Source organism: Saccopteryx bilineata, chromosome 5, assembly GCF_036850765.1.
Source record: "Saccopteryx bilineata isolate mSacBil1 chromosome 5, mSacBil1_pri_phased_curated, whole genome shotgun sequence".
In the NCBI taxonomy this organism is placed as follows: Eukaryota; Metazoa; Chordata; class Mammalia; order Chiroptera; family Emballonuridae; genus Saccopteryx; species Saccopteryx bilineata.
The window spans coordinates 68,521,787-68,542,490 of NC_089494.1; the positions used below are offsets into that span (position 1 = coordinate 68,521,787).

General features: G+C 38.3%; 1 protein-coding gene across 4 annotated transcripts in view; it reads left to right on the top strand.

Moving 5' to 3' along the window:
- Nucleotides 1-20,704, top strand: part of STK39 (serine/threonine kinase 39) — a 335,094-nt gene that overhangs the window by 254,062 nt on the left and 60,328 nt on the right. For all 4 annotated transcript variants that reach the window (XM_066279983.1, XM_066279985.1, XM_066279984.1 and 1 more), the window contains exons 15-16: nt 3,027-3,079; nt 8,629-8,697. In XM_066279983.1, the coding sequence (XP_066136080.1) occupies nt 3,027-3,079; nt 8,629-8,697 (122 nt within the window). The remainder of the gene's footprint in view (nt 1-3,026; nt 3,080-8,628; nt 8,698-20,704) is intronic.

Sequence of the window (20,704 nt, forward strand, 5' to 3'; positions counted from 1 at the left end):
ATAAAATTTATAAAGCAGAGTTATAGCAAGTTAAAGCATATAATAATAATTACCAAGTACTTTATGTCAGATTTTTGCTAAGTTTGGCAGAATAAATCTTTATAAAACAACTTACTATAGTTATAGTTAAATCTATCTTTTTACTTATACTTTGGTTGCTCTGCTACCGTCCACCATGAAAGCTGGAACACCCACTAGTGGGCGGTAGGGACCAGGTTGACTACCACTGGTTTAGGGGTTTTTAATAAAAGTTATCAAAGGTGGCCTGGGTCTTGAAGCTGTTACTCTCAATGTTTAATGTTTCCTCTACAAAATTACACAGACTTAGTTTCTGACATTAAATCATACCAATTTTCAGCTTCCCTGAAATCAAGAGTACCCTCTGCCATTTCAATTAAAGTAAATGTACTTTCAATTAAAGGTGTTAAGTATGAGTATGAAAAGATTAATTCTTTATAAAAGGATGACCTTCAGTAGTTAGATCCAATTAGGCATTTTCCCAACTATATTTCATGCTGATGGGACAAGTCTACTACTCACAATCAATCACTGTGATCTTTTCAAAGATGGATATTTTAGGTTCAGAGTCATAAAAGAAGGACTTGACTAGGCAACCCCTATAACTGAGCCACAGTTGATGTAGACAAGAGATTATGGGTGCTGATATTCCTTTTGTGGTATTAACATTTAAAGACTCAAAGTGTGCCTTATGATATTCAAGTACAGCTCTTATACCTCTCTTCTTACGGCCTTAGTAGAACAAAATAATTTAGATAAGACTAGTCAAAGGACAGAGAGGAAAGGAACAAGGACATAACTTAGCATCAAACCAAATTCCTTTTCATCTTTTTGTTCTTCTGGCATTTCATTTTTAAATTACTCCCAATACTTGCTTTCCTGGTGACCCTTTTTTCTTACTGGATAGTTTTAGTTCTAATTCCACCTTTCCTGATACACAGCACACAAAGTCAGGCTATTAGATAAATGAATGCTTGCTGATCTTTTATGGTAATGTGAAATCTTGGGAATATAGTCTTTTCTGAAAAGTGAAAGAACTGAGTGTTTCTATTTGTATTATGTATTTTCAGTATAGAATTTCTGGTCCTCACTCTACCACTCATAAAATTTGTAAACCTGGAAAAGCCTTGAATATACCTAAAAAATGGGAACCAAGTAATGCCTACTTTGTATACCTCAAAAGTTGATTGTTAGGTAAAATGAGATTTGATTCATGAAATTTGTTATCAGAGCTTCTCAAAGTGTGGTCCTGTGACCCCTAGGGGTCCTTGAGACCCTTTCAGGGGGCCCATGAGGTCAAAACTATTTTTATGTAATATTAAGTAATTATTTGCTTTTGTCACTCTCCTTCTTTCACATATGTACAGTAAAATTTCCCAGTGATGGGCTACATGAGATGTGATATTGCAACGGGTTGAATACAGAAGCAAAAATATAAGAATCCAGCTGTCATAAGCCAGACATTACAAAGGCTTACAAAAATAGGAAGCAGTGTACTTTTTTCACTGATTTGTTTTTCTTTTGGAAAGTAAATTTATTTTTCATTTAAAATTTTTGTATTAACATGTCATTTTCAAATAAATAAAACATTTTTAAGTGTATCAGGTTTAGTTTCCAATACAATAATCTTGATAGATATAATCAACATAAACAAAAGCTCCTTTAGGGGTCCTTAATACTTTTTAAGCATGGAAAGGGCTTCCAAGACTAAAATGTTTGAGAACTGCTGACATAGGAAAGCACTGTGTAGATGTGTGGTGACATTGGTAGTTTTTTAGGAAAGCTGAGGCTATCTGACCCCTCCAACATGCAAACAGTCTGCGGGCACTGATTGCTCATGGCATACTCCAACTCAGGTAAGGTTGCTTATTCCCGGCTGCAAGATGATCTCTGAACCATCTGCGGTTGTCTGCAACTTCATGTGTTGTTCATGCATCTGTTTTTTGTGGGTTTTTTAAATAAAGAGTTGGGAATTTTCAGTGTTCAGACACTCAGGAGGTCCTGAGAAGCACAGCTGTAGGAATTGCTAATGTCCGCTAGCTGTACTCTGTCTCTGGGAGGAGTAGCGATGAAGTAAGACGGAGACACCTGCGAGGAAATGCAGAGTTGTTCAGTGCTCCTAGTTCCGTGGCCTGGCTTAGTCATCCCCCGATTTCTTGAGTCTTTACTTCTCTGCCTATAGAAAGGTGTGAGACTTGTGCCAGCTCCTGCAGGCACTGGGTTCTAGAAGGGCTTTCTCTCAGTGAAACTGGGGAAGGAGGACCACTTTATTCTTTTATTGAATATATACAGGGTGGGGAAAAGGTGGGTTTACAGTTGTTTGTGTGGAAAATAATACAATAATAAATAATACAAGGATAAACTGTGTTTCATAAACTCATAACTGTAAACCTATTTTTGCCCACCCTGTATGTATATATTACAATTTTATGTAAGCATTGTATCAATATATTTATTTAACTAAGGTTTAAATATCCAGTGGGTAATTTTACAACATTCAGAGGTCCCCCCTCTAACTACAAAATACATACTTTATTCTGGCCATTTTGTCATGTGGTTTAATGTATAGCGCTATCATGAACTTTATTGCCACAACTATCTTCTCTGTTTGTTTCACTTTAAAAAATAACTTGATAAAATAGTATTTTCTCAAAAAAATATGAAAAATGTATTGAATATCATTTATTCAGAACTAAAATCTTCTGAAATGTTCTATTATGATATGATATTTAAGATTACTAATTTTGTGTAGAAATATAAAATGAACATTATACTGTTGGGATTTTGTGATATGAGCAGGTTTATGTAAGTTAAATTCAATCAATGAAACAAAAATTTCCCTTTGTTATTGTTGTAACTGTTACTTTCAGTTGAGGGAGTGCTTGGAGGTAACCCAAGACTGTAAAATGCTATCTACATGTTATAGCATCTTGTAAAAGTTGTAATACATTTAGTTTGATTAAACTCTTCTCATTAAATTTTAATATGTTATGTGTTATGTATTTCAGGAACTCCAGAAAGGAACTTAATGATATACGATTTGAGTTTACTCCAGGAAGAGGTGAGTTTTAATTGAAATTATTATTTTATTGCTACAAAAAACATTTCAGAAGTTGATTACAAGCACATGTTTATAATTTACTATTCATAAATGCTTTCTCTCAAAACAAAAATGGAAAGAGGAAGGTGGGGAGGGGAGGAAGGACTTATGGTAATTATAGGGAATCCAAACTGAAACACTGCTGACTGTCTGAACTCCAGTGGCATGGACTGTATGTATGTGTATGTATGGATATAAATAAGTCAAGCATATAGCTCAGCTCTTAGAGGAAGTACTTGCGTGGTGATGAAGGGCCTAGAAGAAATTGTCATCAGTGCCGTGCGAAGCATGTAGCAGTTGTAATGAGGCTTGAACAGCAAACAGTGATATGCAAAAAGGTAACAGACTTGGCTGTGTACTCAGTTCAGGTTACACAACGCCTGTGTCTGTGCCTCTGTTTGCTGCAGGCACCACTGGTAAGCTTGGAGGGAATAAGGCCTGTCTTGAAGCTGAACACAATTTTAGTGTTTTAAATAGTTACTAAACAGTTTAAAGGCAAGACTGCTTGCTTTTTCAGCTCCTGGTTGCCTGGAAATCATAGAACCATGTCATATTTGTTGGTAGTTCTATCACCTGGCAAGGGTGATTTTGGTTAGTTAATTACAAGTAACGTATATGAACAGGCTTCAGAGACCACAAGACTAGTTGTTCAACAAAAATTACTGTTTCCACTCTTTGGTTTATAACCAAAACAACCTGGAAAAGTGAAAATAAGATACAAATGCTAAGGCTGTAACTGTTAACCCTCACCTCTGGTTTCAGAGTTTCATGTACATGAAAACAGCCTTGATGTCCGTATTGAATATTGTTCTAAAATACATTCGTCTTCTACATTTGAATGTATTAATATATAAGCTAATAACATTGCATTTTATGTATTAGATCTGCATATAATTTTTTTTTTACAGAGACAGAGAGAGAGTCAGAGAGAAGGATAGGTAGGGACAGACAGACAGGAACGAAGAGAGATGAGAAGCATCAATCATCAGTCTCCCGTTGCAACACCTTAGTTGTTCATTGATTGCTCTTTCATATGTGCCTTGACCACGGGCCTTCAGCAGACTGAGTAAACCCCTTGCAAAAGCCAGAGACCTTGGGTCCAAGCTGGTGAGCTTTGCTCAAACCAGATGAGCCCAAGGTCAAGCTGGCGACCCCGGGGTCTCGAACCTGGGTCCTCTGCATCCCAGTCTGACGCTCTATCCACTGCGCCACCACCTGGTCAGAGCATATAAATTTTGATTGGTTAAAAAATAAATTGTATTTGCTAGAATTTTGCAAATCCTGAAGTACAAGACTTTCTTTTCTTTTTTAATTTATTGGGATGGCATTGGTTAACTGCCTGACCTCCTTACTGTTATCACCTGCAAGAGAAGACAAACTCAAATACTTAGGGGGGCCAAAGTTAATGTTGGGGCCTTCAGGAAACTAGAGAATTTTGTCTAAATACATGCACGTTCAGATTTAAAAAACACTGCCAGCCAAACAAAATATGTTCCGGGGCCTATAGTCATGAACTCACTGGCTCTGATCTACAGTTCCTTGTAAGCACAGAGATCTAATGATTCCCTTTATATTTGAATTAAACTAACATTTGAAGCACCTTTCACAAAATAATGTAATTAAAGCCCAAATGAATTTGCTAACTAATCTTTCTGGGAACATTCATCTCTGACAGTTTAGAGTCAGTGTGTGAAATTATACAGTGCCAGTTACTGATATCAAAAAGCTATTTATTTTGTCCTAATATAAAAATATTGACCAGTCAATGCATTGATAAAATCTAGTAATTATGTAATAAATGTTTCAAGTACAGTAAGTGAAAGAACAGATTCTCATTTCTTTTCCTCTGATTGTTTAAAATCGACAATGGCAATAAAAATCAATTTTAATTTAAAGAGCTAACAGAGAAATGCATTTCTGAGTGGAGGATTCTGGGGACTAAGACAGCCCTATGGACATTCCCCGGCCCTTGGTGCTGGCTGTGGCAGCCTCGTTTGTCATAGTTAGATCCAATGTCTCTGCTTTGGTTGCCCATACAGACACCATAGCATTAGCTTCTAGATGATAGCTGACTCTCCCTGGACAGCAAAAACAGGCCCGTTAGTACGGAAACACCATGGCCAGATTGCTGTACCTACGCAATTACCAGGGCTGTCTGTGTGCCAGACATTGTCTGCATGCCCTCTGTGCATGCACACCACGGGTGTGCTATGTCTGTGCTGTATCTACACAGAAATACAGAAGATACAACACAAACGTCTCTGGTACCCTCTGTCCTTTCAGGGCAAGCCCTTTGGGTTTATCATGTTGGAAGCCAGAGCATATATGATTATTTAACTTGTTTACACATCAGGAATGTCAAGCAGCTTAAAGAAAAATAAGTTACCACTTACCTTTATATTTATGTTCTAAACTATTACTGACATTACTTTCTGCACACAAAATAACTGCTTAATGGCGCACGCGCGCGCGCGCGCGCGCACACACACACGCACGGGACATTTCCATTCATGGCCAGCCAGCCTGAGCTGTTTGCTATTTTTATATGACTCATTTGGTACCCAGGAATCCTGAAAATAGTAGGAGATGTTGTACACTTTAACCTTCTGTGAGTGTCATTGCTTCGGTTCTGTTGGAGGGCTAGCCCTCACTGTGGCTTTGTTTGTTCTATTTTCAACTACATTCTGAGATTATAGCTCCTTCCTCAAGTGCAGAGTCTTACTGATACTTTAGAGATGATGGTAACACATTCAGATGCTTTAACAGATGACCAGTCAATAGAAATATAATGACTGTTTTCTGCGTGCCCTGTTAAGCCCTTTAGTTTAATAGGCTTCTCTTCCTGGAGTCTGCAGTGCATCCAGAAAGTTGGAGATTGTGAGGCAGAATGTTGTAGCCAACTTCATAAGTCCAAATTACATTCAGAGTAGAACCTTTCTTTATGCTACCCTCGGTTTCATGATAAGAGATCATTTTATTCCTAAGGGAATTTTACAAAGTGTTTCCTAGCAATAAGGACAAGGCCCAAGATAAGCCTACCTTATATAGAATTTTATTTTGTAATCATTTTTTATTTTTCAATTACAGTTGACATACAATATTATTATTAGTTTCAGATATACAGCCCAGTGATTAGTTTAGTCAGATTTCTATGTGTTTATTTTTAATTTTATTTTATTTCATTCATTATGAAGTAGAACAAATAAAATGATAGAATGCCACAATTTCTTGGCAGTAGAAAGAATGTACATTGGCTCTCAGACTTTTATTGCAGATCTGGGAATTTGGGCCATGCAAGAAAGTGAGAAAGAGAATGCACTGAGTGTAAGATGCCTCTCAGGTGTCTTCACTGCTCCATCATTTTCACCGTCTTCTTTATTGAGTAATTACTGTGTGTCAGACACCAGGCTGAGCCCTGTAAAGCCCAAGAATTAGTAAAGAGAATTGTTCCTCCAGCTACATGCTTACATGTGTGTGCACACACACTCACATTGTTACAACATCTAAATCACAGGTGAGGCAAGGAAGAACTGTGTTGAGGGCAGCCCCTGGCACAGCAAACTGCAGTTCAGTTTAGATGCTTGTTTAATTCAGCGGCTATACCAGTGTTTCTCAAAGTATGCGCCAGGGCGCACTGGTGCGCCCCAGAAGATTTCCAGGTGCGCCCTATGGTATTCCAGAGAAATATGTGCCTGCTGGAGACCAAAAAACCAACAGGGTTTTTGGAGTTTAGATTTTTGGGGGACAGAGGTATAGGGAATTGGCTGTAAGCTGACAGTCTGCCCAACCCCCCACCTCACTTGCCTGATTAGGTTGCAAAATACTGTTAAGCTCTGGTGCTGGATTGTTTATACTACCCCCCATGTTCTCCGGAAAGACTGGAGGCAAGTTTCTTCTATCTTTTGTTTGGTATAAAGTTAAGATGATATGTATGGTGGGGGTTTTGGATTGATGATTAAATATAAGAAATTATCTCTTGAAGCCTTTTGGATTTCTATAAAAGAATATGTGGCAATATCTAAAAAAGGCATTGAACATTTTACTACAATTTTCAACATCCTATTTATGTGAATTAGGATTTTCTACCCTCAACACAATTAAGAGTAAAAAGAGAGGAATTCTTAAATGTATTGACGAGAAAATGAGAGTTTGCCTTTAAATATATTGTAAATATATGCCCAAACATTGAAGAAATCGCTAGGACACATATGTCAGGCTCATGTTTCTCATAAACACAAGAATGAAAAAACTTAACACATTCACACCGGGACCTGCCAAATTTACTAAATCTTACTAAGAATGTATCTATATATATAAAAAAAGATAACTTTTTTGTCGTTTTTTTTAAAATCCCTCATTTTTTACGAATTCTAAAAAGCATAACAAAAAATGTAACATAAAAATGTTTCTTAATGTCAGAATAAATTTAATTTTGTCATTTATTTCATTTAATTACCATAAAAGAACACTTAGACTTTATATATATATTAATATTTGACTTAATTACTATAACATATTTCTCAGAAATTTGTATATAGTGTGCCTACAATTATTTGTAGAATTTTAAATGCGCCCGACTTCATAAAGTTTGAGAACCACTGGGCTATACTTCCACACTTTTACTGACTCTAGAAGACACTTAAAGTCAAACGTTCATTTAGGTTGTTACTGGCTGCTGAGCTGGTTTCTTTTTATCCAGCTACAGCTCTGGATGTTTGTGAGAATATCAGGCCACGGGAACCACGTCATGTCCCTTATGAAAACATAGAAATTCACAATGGTTCTTTTGAGCACATTGCAGATTGTCAGTTCTCTTTACAAGGTCTTCATGCAGACATCTCACTATAATGTTCATTCATAGCCTTTCAACTAAGTAATTTCAGTCATATTCACTTGCTACAGCCTATTCTGGCCCTCTTTATGAGATTGCTAGCTCCTGCACTTACCATTGAGCACTATATTCTTTATTCAACAACATTTTCTAAGAAAATGAATCTGTTGTTATCAAGTGATCAGTCATGTTAAAGGAATGTCTTAATAGCATATATTTAAATAGCTCATCATAATAGTCCAACAACTATAAGGTTGTATCAAATTCTACCTATTCAAGCCTTTGCCATAAATTCTGACTCAGTAGATATGATTGACAAAAAGGATTGGTGGTGACTGGAATGGACCTTAGAAAGAAGGAAGAGCAGCACCGTGGGACCAGCTGTGACAACTTCTAGAGGTGCACTTGATGGTTAGAGAGTAGCCAAAGGGTAGAAGTTTCCTGGTCCACCAAAAATGAAACAATGACTTTGTATAACTTCTGTTAAATAAATAGCAAGATGCAAATTGTACACAGCAATGATTTTTCCTCTGGATAGAATCTGAATTGTTGAATCAAATCACATGTGGGTGTTTTTTGTAAATTAAAAAATATATATTTTGCATTGTACCAGATTGCTGATTTTTATATATTTACTTATTTTTGGTTACTAATACATATTCATTTCATATTTGAACAGATACGGCAGATGGGGTGTCTCAGGAGCTCTTCTCTGCTGGCTTGGTTGATGGCCATGATGTAGTTATAGGTAAATCATTTTTTAGTATGCAGTGTCATTTATTGATATATCAAATGGAAATGTGTTTAGAAATGTTTTCTTAAAGGAATAATGTAACCTGTGGATTTTTGAAAATTTCTTTTTGAATTCTCGTCCTTTTTACCTGAAGGAAGTATATTTAAAAGTCATATCTAATTTTCTTTTTAAAAAAGCTCTTAATGTAGTTCGTTCTCATTTATCTGGACGTGATTTAGCCAATAAGGAACCTCACTTGTTGGAAACATAGCCAAGAACCTAGAAGTAAGACCTCAAAGTCCGTGACATGGCTGTAAATTCTGTGTACCAAAGTATGGGAACCTCTGAGGTCCTTTTATGAGAGTTTCTCTGTTCTTTCTTTGGACACAGTTCTAATAAACTTAGATGTTAGTTTTTTCGGCCCTGAGCAAAATGCCTCATAAAATCTTTAGGTTGATCTTAAAGATCGTTCAGGCCAGTTCTGTTATTGTGTCGACAAGGAAGCAGTCCTCAAGTGAGTCAGGGCCATGCTGCTGGATTGTGACAGACCCACTTCACTTTGAGGCTGTGATTCTTTCTGCTACTTCTAGAATCAAAAGAGAGCTCCATGGAGACCGGGCAGCCTGCTAACTAACAGATATGATAGGAGGAAGAAATGACTGGCGGCCTCCTGACAAGGCAAAGGAGGCAGAAAAGCTGTAAGAGGCAGACATGCCATCTAAGGAAAAGTATAGCTTGATTCTACGGAGGGGAAGGGTGAATAGCTCCATGCTCCTCGGCACATTCTTGGTTATGAAGATTATATCATTTAGTCTGTTGCTGGATACTGTGTTTATAATGCTGTTCCTAAGTAAAACAGGTTAGTCAACATATTAATTATGATATTATAGTAATTATACTGTGAGTTATAATAATACTACATTTGAGAAATATATATGCTTGAAATGAATTGGGCCCTTAAATATGTTTTAACTATGAAACATGACTTACTCAAAATAAGTCCTTCCCCAGTAATGCTGGAGCGTCTGACTGAGAGGGAACTTGAAGCAGATATACCACCCATCAGAATAATTTCTTCCTGGAAATTCTTTAACAGGTCATTATAAAGTGAATTATTTTGTTTAAATCAGAATAACTGAGTTTCTAGTAGGAGATTAGAATTCTGGCTAGAGAATCAGTATCTAATATGGTATTGATATACAAACTATTTTCTAAATGTAAGAATACAAAAAATATCCTTTTTTTCAATATATTATTTGCTTATTTATTTATTTTTATTCAGGGAGGGAAGGGGAGGCAGAGACAGACTCCTGCATGAGCCCTTACTGGGATCCACCTGGCATGTCCATCTGGGGCTTTGCTCTGTTGCTCAGCAACTGAGCCCCTAGCCTGAGGTGGAGGCCATGAAGACATCCTCAGCACCCAGGCCAACTTTGCTCCAATGGAGCCTTGGCTGCAGGAGGGGAAGAGAGAGAGAGAGAGAGAGAGAAAGTAGAGGGGGAGGGGTGGAGAAGCAGATGGGTGCCTCTCCTGTGTCCCCTGGCTGGGAATCGAACCCTGCACTTCTATACACCAGGCTGATGCTCTAGCACTGAGCTAGCCAGCCAAGGCCCCAAAAATATCTTTATAATTAGAAAAATATTAAGCTTTTTCCTATTTATTATATGGGAAGTGTACACATTGATTTCACAAGGAAGCTCTAGATTCCTCTGCCAAGTGGTGCATGAATAAGGAAATAGGTATTATAAAGGAAAGTGTTTATGTGTATCTCCTTATATAGACTTTCGTTCCCACTTTCCTTTAAAAGCTTGTGAGTCCTCATGGCCAACAGAGTTTTTAGTTAAGTTTTGTGACCTGAGTAAAAATGTCGGTTTAACATTGGTCTCTACTATAATTCCATATCAGAGAGCTTTATGTTAATAGTTCTTAGGTAAAATAATAGATGAAAATAATAATAAATTAAAAAACTTATTTTAAACATCTACTGATGACTCCTATCGGGCAAGAATTTGAGGATCAAATCTATTGATTTGAGTTTATCCTGGCAGTTGTTAGGAAACATGGACAATGAAAGAGATTCATGAAAAATTATTAGGTTACATTTTTTTTGTTGTTTTAAAATTTTATTTAGAAAATTGACTTTAACAGGGTGACATTGATCAGTAAGAATACATAGGTTTCAGGTGAAGATTTCTATAGCATTTGAACTGTTGATTATGTTGTATACCCATCACCCAAAATTAAATCATTTTCTGTCACTGTATATTTGTTTCTCTTTAGACACTCCCCCCCCCAACACCGTTTATTCAAGTCCCCTTCCCCCTGCCCCATGTTCCTTACCCTCTGGTAACCACTTAACTTTTATCTATGTCTATAAGTCTCATATTTACTATATTTCACACATGTGTGAAATCATACCGTTCATAGCCTTTTCTGACTTACTTATTTTACTCAGTATAATGTTCTTGAGGTCCATCCATGTTGTTGTAAATGTCACTGTATCATCATTCCTATCACTGAGTATATTCCATTGTATATATGTACCACATCTTATTTATCCAATCTTCTGTCTAACGACACTTTGGTTGTTTCCATGTCTTGGTCACTATGAAAAATGCTGCAGTGGACATGGGGCTGCATGTGTATTTATGTACCAGTGTTTTTGAGATTTGGGAGTAGATACCCAGGAGAGGGATTGCTGGGTCATATGGTAGTTCTATTCTTAATTTTTTGAGACACCACAATACTTCCTTCCATAATGATTGTACTAATTTGTATTCCCACCAGCAGGGAATGAGGGTTCCTTTCCCTCCACAGTCTCCAACACGTGTTATTATCTGTCTTGTTGATAATAGCTAATCTAATAGGTGTGAGGTGGTATCTCATTGTAGTTTTGATTTGCATTTCTCTAATAGCTAGCAAAGATGACATCTTTTTATATATCTATTGGCCATTTGTATGTCCTCTTAGGAGAAATGGCTATTCAGGTCCTCTCCCCATTTTTTAATTGGATTGTTTGCTTGTTTGTTGCTGAACTTTGTGAGTTCTTTAGATATTTTGGATACTAACCCCTTATCAGTGCTGTTGTTTGCAATATCATCTCCCCTTTAGTTGGTTGCCTATTTGTTTTGTTGTCAGTTTCTTTTGCTGGGCAGAAGCTTTTTAGTTTGTTGTAGTCCCATTCATTTATTTTTGCTTTTACTTTCCTTGCCTTTGGGGTCAAATTGTTTTGTTTTGTTTTTTAATTTTGATGGGGTGACATTGATAAAATTGTCTTCCGTCACCTTCTAATTGGTTTTCTTTGTGCCCTCCCCTCCCTTAACCCCCTCCCTCTCCTCCCCCCACCCTGTAACCCCAACACTGTTGTCCATGTCTCTGAGTCTCATTTTTATGTGCTACTTATGTATGGAATCATATAGTTCTTAGTTTTATCTGATTTACTTATTTCGCTCAGTATAATGTTATCAAGGTCCATCCATGTTGTTGTAAAAGATCCGATGTCATTTTTTCTTATGACTGAGTAGTATTCTATAGTATGTATGTACCAAAGCTTTTTTTTTTTTTTGTATTTTTCTGAAGCTGGAAACGGGAAGGCAGTCAGACAGACTCCCACATATACCCGACCCGGATCCACCCGGCATGCCCACCAGGGGACGATGCTCTGCCCATCCAGGGCGTCGCTCTGTCACGATCAGAGCCACTCTAGAGCCTGGGGCAGAGGCCAAAGAAGCCATCCCCAGTGCCTGGGCCATCTTTTGCTCCAGTGGAGCCTCGGCTGCGGGAGGGGAAGAGAGAGACAGAGAGGAAGGAGAGGTGGAGGGGTGGAGAAGCAGATGGGCGACTCTCCTGTGTGCCCTGGCCAGGAATCGAACCCGGGACTTCCGCATGCCAGGCCAACACTCTACCACTGAGTCAACTGGCCAGGGCCGTACCAAAGCTTTCTAATCCACTCGTCCTCTGACTGACACTTGAGCTGTTTCCAGATCTTCCCTATTGTGAGCAATGCTGCCATAAACATGGGGGTGCATTTCTTCTTTTCAAACAGTGCTATGGTGTTCTTGGGGTATATTCCTAAAGTGGTATAGCTGGGTCAAAAGGCAGTTCGATTTTTAATTTCTTGAGGAATCTCCATACTGTTTTCCACAGAGGCTGCACCAGTCTGCATTCCCACCAGCAGTGCAGGAGGGTTCCCTTTTCTCCACATCCTCTCCAGGACTTATTCTGTGTTGTTTTATTGATGAGCGCCATTCTGACTGTTGTGAAGTGATATCTCATTGTGGTTTTAATTTGCATTTCTCTAATCATTAGTGATGTTGAGCATTTTTACATATGCCTGTTGGCCATCTGTATGTCCTCTTTGGAGAAGTGCCTATTCATTTCTTTTGCCCATTTTTGGATTGGATTGTTTGTTTTCCTGGTATTAAGTTTTACAAGTTCTTTATAAATTTTGGTTATTAACCCCTTATCAGACGCATTGTCAAAAATATTCTCCCATTGTGTAGTTTGTCTTTTTATTCTGTTCTAATTGTCTTTAGCTGTGCAAAGCTTTATAGTTTGATAAAGTCCCATTTGTTTATCCTGTCTTTTATTTCACTTGCCTGTGGAGACAAATCAGCAAATATATTGCTGCGAGAGATGTCAGAGAGCTTACTGCCTATGTTTTCTTCTAAGATGCTTATGGTTTTACAGCTTACATTTAAGTCTTTTATCCATTTTGAGTTTATTTTTGTGAATGGTGTAAGTTGGTGGTCTAGTTTCATTTTTTTTATAGGTAGCTGTCCAGTTTTCCCAACACCATTTGTTGAAGAGGCTGTCTTTACTCCAATGTATGCTCTTACCTCCTTTGTCAAATATCAGTTGTCCATAAAAGTGTGGGTTTATTTCTGGGCTCTCAGTTCTGTTTCATTGATCTATATGCCTGTTCTTATGCCAGTACCACGCTGTTTTGAGTACTATGGCCTTATAATATAACTTGATATCCGGAAGTGTGATCCCTCCCGCTTTATTCTTCCTTTTCAAGATTGCTGAGGCTATTCGTGTTCTCTTTTGGTTCCATATAAATTTTTGGAATATGTGTTCTATATCTTTGAAGTAAGTCATTGGTATTTTAATCGGTATTGCATTGAATTTATTAATTGCTTTGGGTGATATAGACATTTCAATGCTGTTTATTCTTCCTAACCATGAGCACGGTATATGCCTCCACTTGTTTGTATCTTTTCTGATTTCTTTTATCAATGTTTTATAATTTTCCGAGTATAAGTCTTTAATCTCCCTGGTTAAATTTATTCCTAGGTATACTTTATTTTTTTGGTTGCAGTGGTAAAGGGGATTGATTCCTTAATTTCTCTTTCTGATAGTTCATTGTTAGTGTATAAAAATGCCTCTGATTTCTGAGTATTGATTTTATATTCTGCCACCTGCTGAATTCATTTATCAGGTCTAGTAGTTTTTTGACTGCGACTTTAGGGTTTTCTATATACAATATCATATCATCTGCAAATAATGATAGCTTTAGTTCTTCTTTTCCAACTTGAATGCCTTTTATTTCTTCTTCTTGTCTGATTGCTGTGGCTAGGACTTCCAGGACTATGTTGAATAAGAGTGGTGAAAGGGGGCACCCCTGCCTTGTTTCTGATCTTAAGGGGATTGCTTTTAATTTTTGCCCATTGAGTATGATATTGGCTGTGGGTTTGTCATAGATGGCCTTTATCATGTTGAGGTATGTTCCCTGTATTCCCACTTTGCTGAGAGTTTTGATTATGAATGGGTGCTGGATTTTGTCAAATGCTTTTTCTGCATCTGTTGAAATTATCATGTGGTTTTTCTCCTTCTTTTTGTTTATGTGATGAATCACATTGATTGATTTGCAAATATTGTACCAGCCTTGCCCCCAAGAATAAATCACATTTGATCATGGTGTATGATTTTTTTCATATATTGCTGGATCCGGTTTGCTAATATTTTGTTGAGGATTTTTGCATCTAAATTTATCAGGGATATTGGCCTATAATTTTCTTTCTTTGTGTTGTCTTTGCCTGGTTTTGGAATCAGAATTATGCTCACCTCATAAAAGGAGCTTGGAAGTCTTCCTCTTGAATTTTTTTGAAATAGCTTGAGAAAGATAAGAGTTAGTTCTTCTTTGAATATTTGGTAGAATTCACTTGTGAAGCCATCAGGCCCAGGACTTTTCTTCTTTGGGAGTTTTTTGATAACTGTTTCCATCTCATTTGTTTTAATTGGTCTATTTAGGTTTTCTGATTATTCCAGATTAATTTTTGGAAGATTATATGTTTTCAAGGAATTTGTCCATTTCATCTAGGTTGTGTAGTTTTTTGGCGTACAGTTCTTCATAGTATTTTCTTACAATATTTTGTATTTCTGTTGTGTCAGTTGTTACTTCTCCACTCTCGTTTCTAATTTTATTTATTTGAGTTTTTTCTCTTTTTTTCTTGGTGAGTCTGGTTAAAGGTTCATCGATCTTGCTTACCTTTCAAAGAACCAGCTGCTGGTTTCATTGATCCTCTGTATTGTTTCTTTGATCTCTATGTCATTTATTTCTGCTCTGATCTTTATTATTTCCTTCCTTTTACTAGCTTTAGGCTTTACTTGCTGTTCTTTTTCTAGTTCTTTTAGATGCAGGGTTAAGTTGTTTATTTGAGCTTTTTCTAGCTTCTTGAGGTATGCCTGTAATGCTATAAACTTTCCTCTCAGGACTGCTTTTGCTGTGTCCCAAAATTTTGAGTTGATGTATGCTCATTATCGTTTGTTTCTAGGATTTTTTTCATTTCTTCTTTGATCTCATTGTTTACGCATTCGTTATTTAATAACATGCTATTTAGTTTCCAAGTATTTGAGTATTTTTCAGTTTTCCTGTTATGGTTGATTTCTAGTGTCATGCCATTGTGATCAGAGAAAGTGCTCGATATGATTTCAATCTTCTTAAATTTGTTGAGACCGCTTTTGTGCCCTAACATGTGATCTGTTCTAGAGAATGTACCATGAGCGCTTGAAAAGAATATACATTCTGCTGTTTTAGGGTGAAAGGTTCTGAAGATATCTATTAAATTGAGTTGATCTAATATGTCCTTTAAGTCTGCTGTTTCTTTGTTAATTTTCTTTCTTGAGGATCTATCTAATGATGTTAATGGGGTATTGAAATCCCCTACTATTATAGTATTGCTGTTGATCTCGCCCTTTAAGTCCATCAAAGTCTGCTTTATATATTTAGGTGCTCTTATATTAGGTGTGTAGATATTTATAATGGTTATATCTTCCTTTTGGATTGCTCCCTTTATCATTATGTAGTGACCTTCTTTATCTCTAACTATGGTCTTTGTTTTAAAGTCCATTGTCTGATATAAGTATTGCTACCCCAGCTTTTTATTCATTTCCATTTGCATGAAATATTTTTTTTATCCTTTTATCTTCAGTCTATGTGCATCTTTTGATTTAAGGTGTGTCACTTGTAGACAGCATATGTGTGGGTCCTGTTTTCTTATCCATGCAGCTACCCTATGTCTTTTGATCAGATCATTTAATCCATTTACATTTAAGGGTATTATTGATAAGTAATTGTTTGTTGCCATTTTATTCTTTAAAACTGTATTCCTCTTTTGCTATATATTTTTTTCTCCTTTAATCTATTTACAACAGGTCCCTTAGCATTTCTTGCAGCTTTGGTTTGGTTGTAGTGAATTCCTTGAGTTGTTTTTTGTCTGGGAAGCTTTTTATTTCTCCTTCGATTTTAAATGATAGCCTTGCTGGATAAAGTAGTCTTGGTTGTAGGTTCTTGTTCTGCATTACTTTGAATATTTCTTGCCATTCCCTTCTGGCCTCAAGTGTTTCTGTTGAGAAGTCAGAAGTCATCCTTATGGGGGCTCCTTTGTAGGTGATAGTCTTTTTTTCTCTAGCAGCTTTTAATATTTTCTCTTTATCACTTAGCTTTGGTATTTTAATTATGATGTGTCTTGGTGTTGGTTTCTTTGGGTTACTCCTTAATGGAGTTCTCTGTGCTTCCTGAACCTGTGAGATGTTTTCCTGCCTTAATTGAGGGAAGTTTTCAGCTATGATATGCTTGAACAAAGTCTCCCTTGTTCTTTCTCTTCTTCTTCAGGAACTCCTATGATGCAGATGTTATTTCTCTTCATGTTGTCACAGAGCTCTCTTAGAGTTTCCTCAGACTTTTTGAGTCTTTTCTTTTTTCTGCTCTGCTTCCGCGCCTTTATTTATCATGTCCTCTAGCTCGCTGATTCGATTCTCTGCTTCATCCATCCTGCTTTTAATTCCTTCCATTGTGTTCTTTATTTCAGATATTGTATTTGTCATTTCTGATTGATTCTTTTTTATTATTTCAATGTCCTTTTTTATATTTGCCATCTCTTTATTTAGGTGTTCGTAATGACCATCTATTGTTGTTCTAATATCTTTGAGCATCGTAACAATCGTTATTTTAAACTCTGCATCTGGTAATTTGGTTATATCTGATTCATTTAGGTCCTTTTCTGGGGATTTCTCTTGGTTCATTTGTGTTGCATTTCTTTGCCTTCTCATTTTCTCTGTGTAAAGGAAGGTTTTGGCAACTGGAATCCACTGGGTATGGCCTCTGTTCCCTAGGTATGGTCTGTCTGCTGGCCCGCCATCCCCTCTTCTGTTGCTGCCTAGGGCTTTTGGGTTTGGGCATTGCCGGTGCCTGCCCAGTGGGGCTGTTGCTGTGGTTTCCACCTCTCCTTCACGGGAGTGGCTGTGATCTCGTGCTCAGGTGCACAAGCCTTGGTGGCCTTGGCCTTTGCCTCGCCCCCGTGAGTGGTATTATGCTCGTCCCTGAGGTCAGTGGCAGCACCTTTGCGTAGCTGCAGGTCTCCGCCTGTTTTTGGGCTTTCACCCCACCCTTGCAGGAGGAGCCTGCTTGTGGGATGGCTGCAAGTCCTGGCTCCACAGCCCAGGCAGGACTGCGTGCCCACGCTCAGTAGTGGGACTCTGCCTATTCTGGGCTTTTGGCTCCACCCCCATGGGAGGAGCCGGCTCCCAAGTCAAGCCACAAGCCTCGGTGGGGCAAGACAGTGCTCCTGCACCCTTGCTCAAGGGCAGGTCTCCACCCCTTCCGGGGTTCCCGCCCTTCTCCCGCAGGCCGGATTACAGGCTGTCGTCAGCTGGGCTTGACCACTTTGCCCACCTACTCCTACCCAGCCGGGCAAGATTGAGCTCACATGTGAGCCCAGTGGTGGCTAGCAGGCTTCCGCCCCTGCCGACAGAACTGCGCCTCTGCTTCCCGCTGCTGCCCACCCTCGGGCAAGCCCTCAGCCGTGTGGGTGTGGGTGCTGCAGCTCAGACCCTAATACTCACTACTGTAGTCCCGAAAGCTCCCTCCTTCTAAGCAACTCTCCTCTGAGTGCCGCAGGAGAGCTTGTTTGGCTGCGCTCCTGCTTCCCTTTGCTGGTATTGCTGTTTCTGGGGGAAATATTCACTTCAGATTTGGGAAGTGACTCGTCCCAGGGGTTAGGGTGGCTGTCTCCCAAAATGTTTCTCCCTGTGCCTCCTAGATTACACTCTCTTCCTGCTACTCTAGTACTCTCCTCTCTCCCCTTCCCCCGGAGCCCCTGGTGAGTTGTTGTGAGAGAGGTGGTCTGCATGGTCCCTTTAAGAAGGATCCTGGGTCTGAGAAATCAATCTCTTTCTCACAAACAGTATCCTGACGTATTTCCAACTAATTACTGTCCTTATGCCTCTTCTGGGCTCTGGGGCTGCAGGCTGGGGCTTTATTCCTGGGTCTCAGGACCCTTCCCTCTCTGCTGAACTCCCTTCCTGCCACGCGAATCTCTCCCGGCTGCCGTTCACTCCGGGGAACTGGGCAGCCCTCTCCGCATTTCTGCTTTTGCTACCAGTCTCGGTGTGGCTTCTTCAGTGTTCCTTGGTTGAAAAGTCCTCTTAGTTTAGTCTAAAATTGGTTTTTCCAGATGATAGTTCTTAAAATTATTCTGTAATCCACTTTGGTTCTGGGAGGAGGATGTTGGTATGTCCACCTACTCCAGCGCCATCTTGTATTCCCCTTTGGTGACTCTTTTACAGAAAAATTCTTCAATTATTGACAACAATCTATAGCAGGGGTCCCCAAACTACGGCCCGCAGGCCACATGCGGCCCCCTGAGGCCATTTCTTTGGCCCCCGCCACACTTCCGGAAGGGGCACCTCTTTCATTGGTGGTCAGTGAGAGGAGCACATTGACCATCTCATTTAGCCAAAAGCAGGTCCATAGTTTCAATTGAAATACTGGTCAGTTTGTTGATTTAAATTTACTTGTTCTTTATTTTAAATATTGTATTTGTTCCTGTTTTTTTATTTTTTTTATTTTTTATTTTTTTTTATTTTTACTTTAAAATAAGGTATGTGCAGTATGCATAGGGATTTGTTCATAGTTTTTTTTATAGTCCGGCCCTCCAACAATCTGAGGGACAGTGAACTGGCCCCCTGTGTAAAAAGTTTGGGGACCCCTGATCTATAGTATTAACATTTTGTTTTTTCTCCATGTGAAAATCCTTAGAATTCTGAGGAGGAAAACTGTAAACATAGAATGCTTTTCCCAGTAAAGGTATTATTAGTTTAAGATGGGAATCAAATTCTTAAATTGTTCTCTAAAGCCAAGGTCCATGAGCTTAACACTTATGTTTTCTTCTATGTAATTTACAGTTTCAGGTCTTATATTTAGGTCTTTGATCCATTTTAAATTAATTTTTTTGCAGGTAGACAAACTGTAGTCAAGGTTCATTCTTTTTTTTTTTATAATTATTTTTTTTAATGGGGTGACATCAATAAATCAGGATACATATATTCAAAGATAACAAGTCTAGGTTATCTTGTCGTTCAATTATGTTGCATACCCACCACCCAAAGTCAGATTGTCCTCTGTCACCTTCTATCTTGTTTTCTTTGTGCCCCTCCCCACCCGCTATCCCTCTCCCATTCCCCCCTCCCCCCCGTAACCACCACACTCTTATCAATGTCTCTTTAGTTTCACTATTATGTCCCACCTACGTATGGAATAACACAGTTCCTGTTTTTTTCTGATTTACTTATTTCACTTCGTATCATGTTATCAATATCCCACCATTTTGCTGTAAATGTTCCGATGTCATCATTTCTTATGGCTGAGTAGTATTTCATAGTGTATATGTGCCACATCTTCTTTATCCAGTCATCTATTGATGGGCTTTTTGGTTGTTTCCATGTCCTGGCCACTGTGAACAATGCTGCAATAAACATGGGGCTGTATGTGTCTTTACGTATCAATGTTTCTGAGTTTTGGGGATATATACCCAGTAGAGGGATTGCTGGGTCATAAGGTAGTTCTATTTTCAGTTTTTTGAGGAACCACCATACTTTCTTCCATAATGGTTGTACTACTTTACATTCCTACCAACAGTGTATGAGGGTTCCTTTTTCTCCACAGCCTCTCCAACATTTGCTATTACCTGACTTGCTAATAACAGCTAATCGAACAGGTGTGAGGTGGTATCTCATTGCCGTTTTGATTTGCATTTCTCTAATAGCTAAAGAAGATGAGCATCTTTTCATATATCTGTTGGCCATTTGTATTTCTTCCTGGGAGAAGTGTCTATTCATATCCTCTTCCCATTTTTTTATTGGATTGTTTGTTTGTTTGTTGTTGAGTTTTATGAGTTCTTTGTATATTTTGGATATTAAGCCCTTATCTGAGCTGTTGTTTGAAAATATCATTTCCCATTTAGTTGGCTTTCTGTTTATTTTGTTATCAGTTTCTCTTGCTGAGCAAAAACTTCTTAGTCTGATGTAGTCCCATTCATTAATTTTTGCCTTCACTTCTCTTGCCATTGGAGTCAAATTCATAAAATGCTCTTTAAAACCCAGGTCCATGAGTTGAGTACCTATGTCTTCTTCTATGTACTTAATTGTTTCAGGTCTTATGTTTAGATCTTTGATCCATTTTGAGTTAATTTTTGTACAGGGGGAGAGACTGTAGTCCAGTTTCATTCTTTTGCATGTGGCT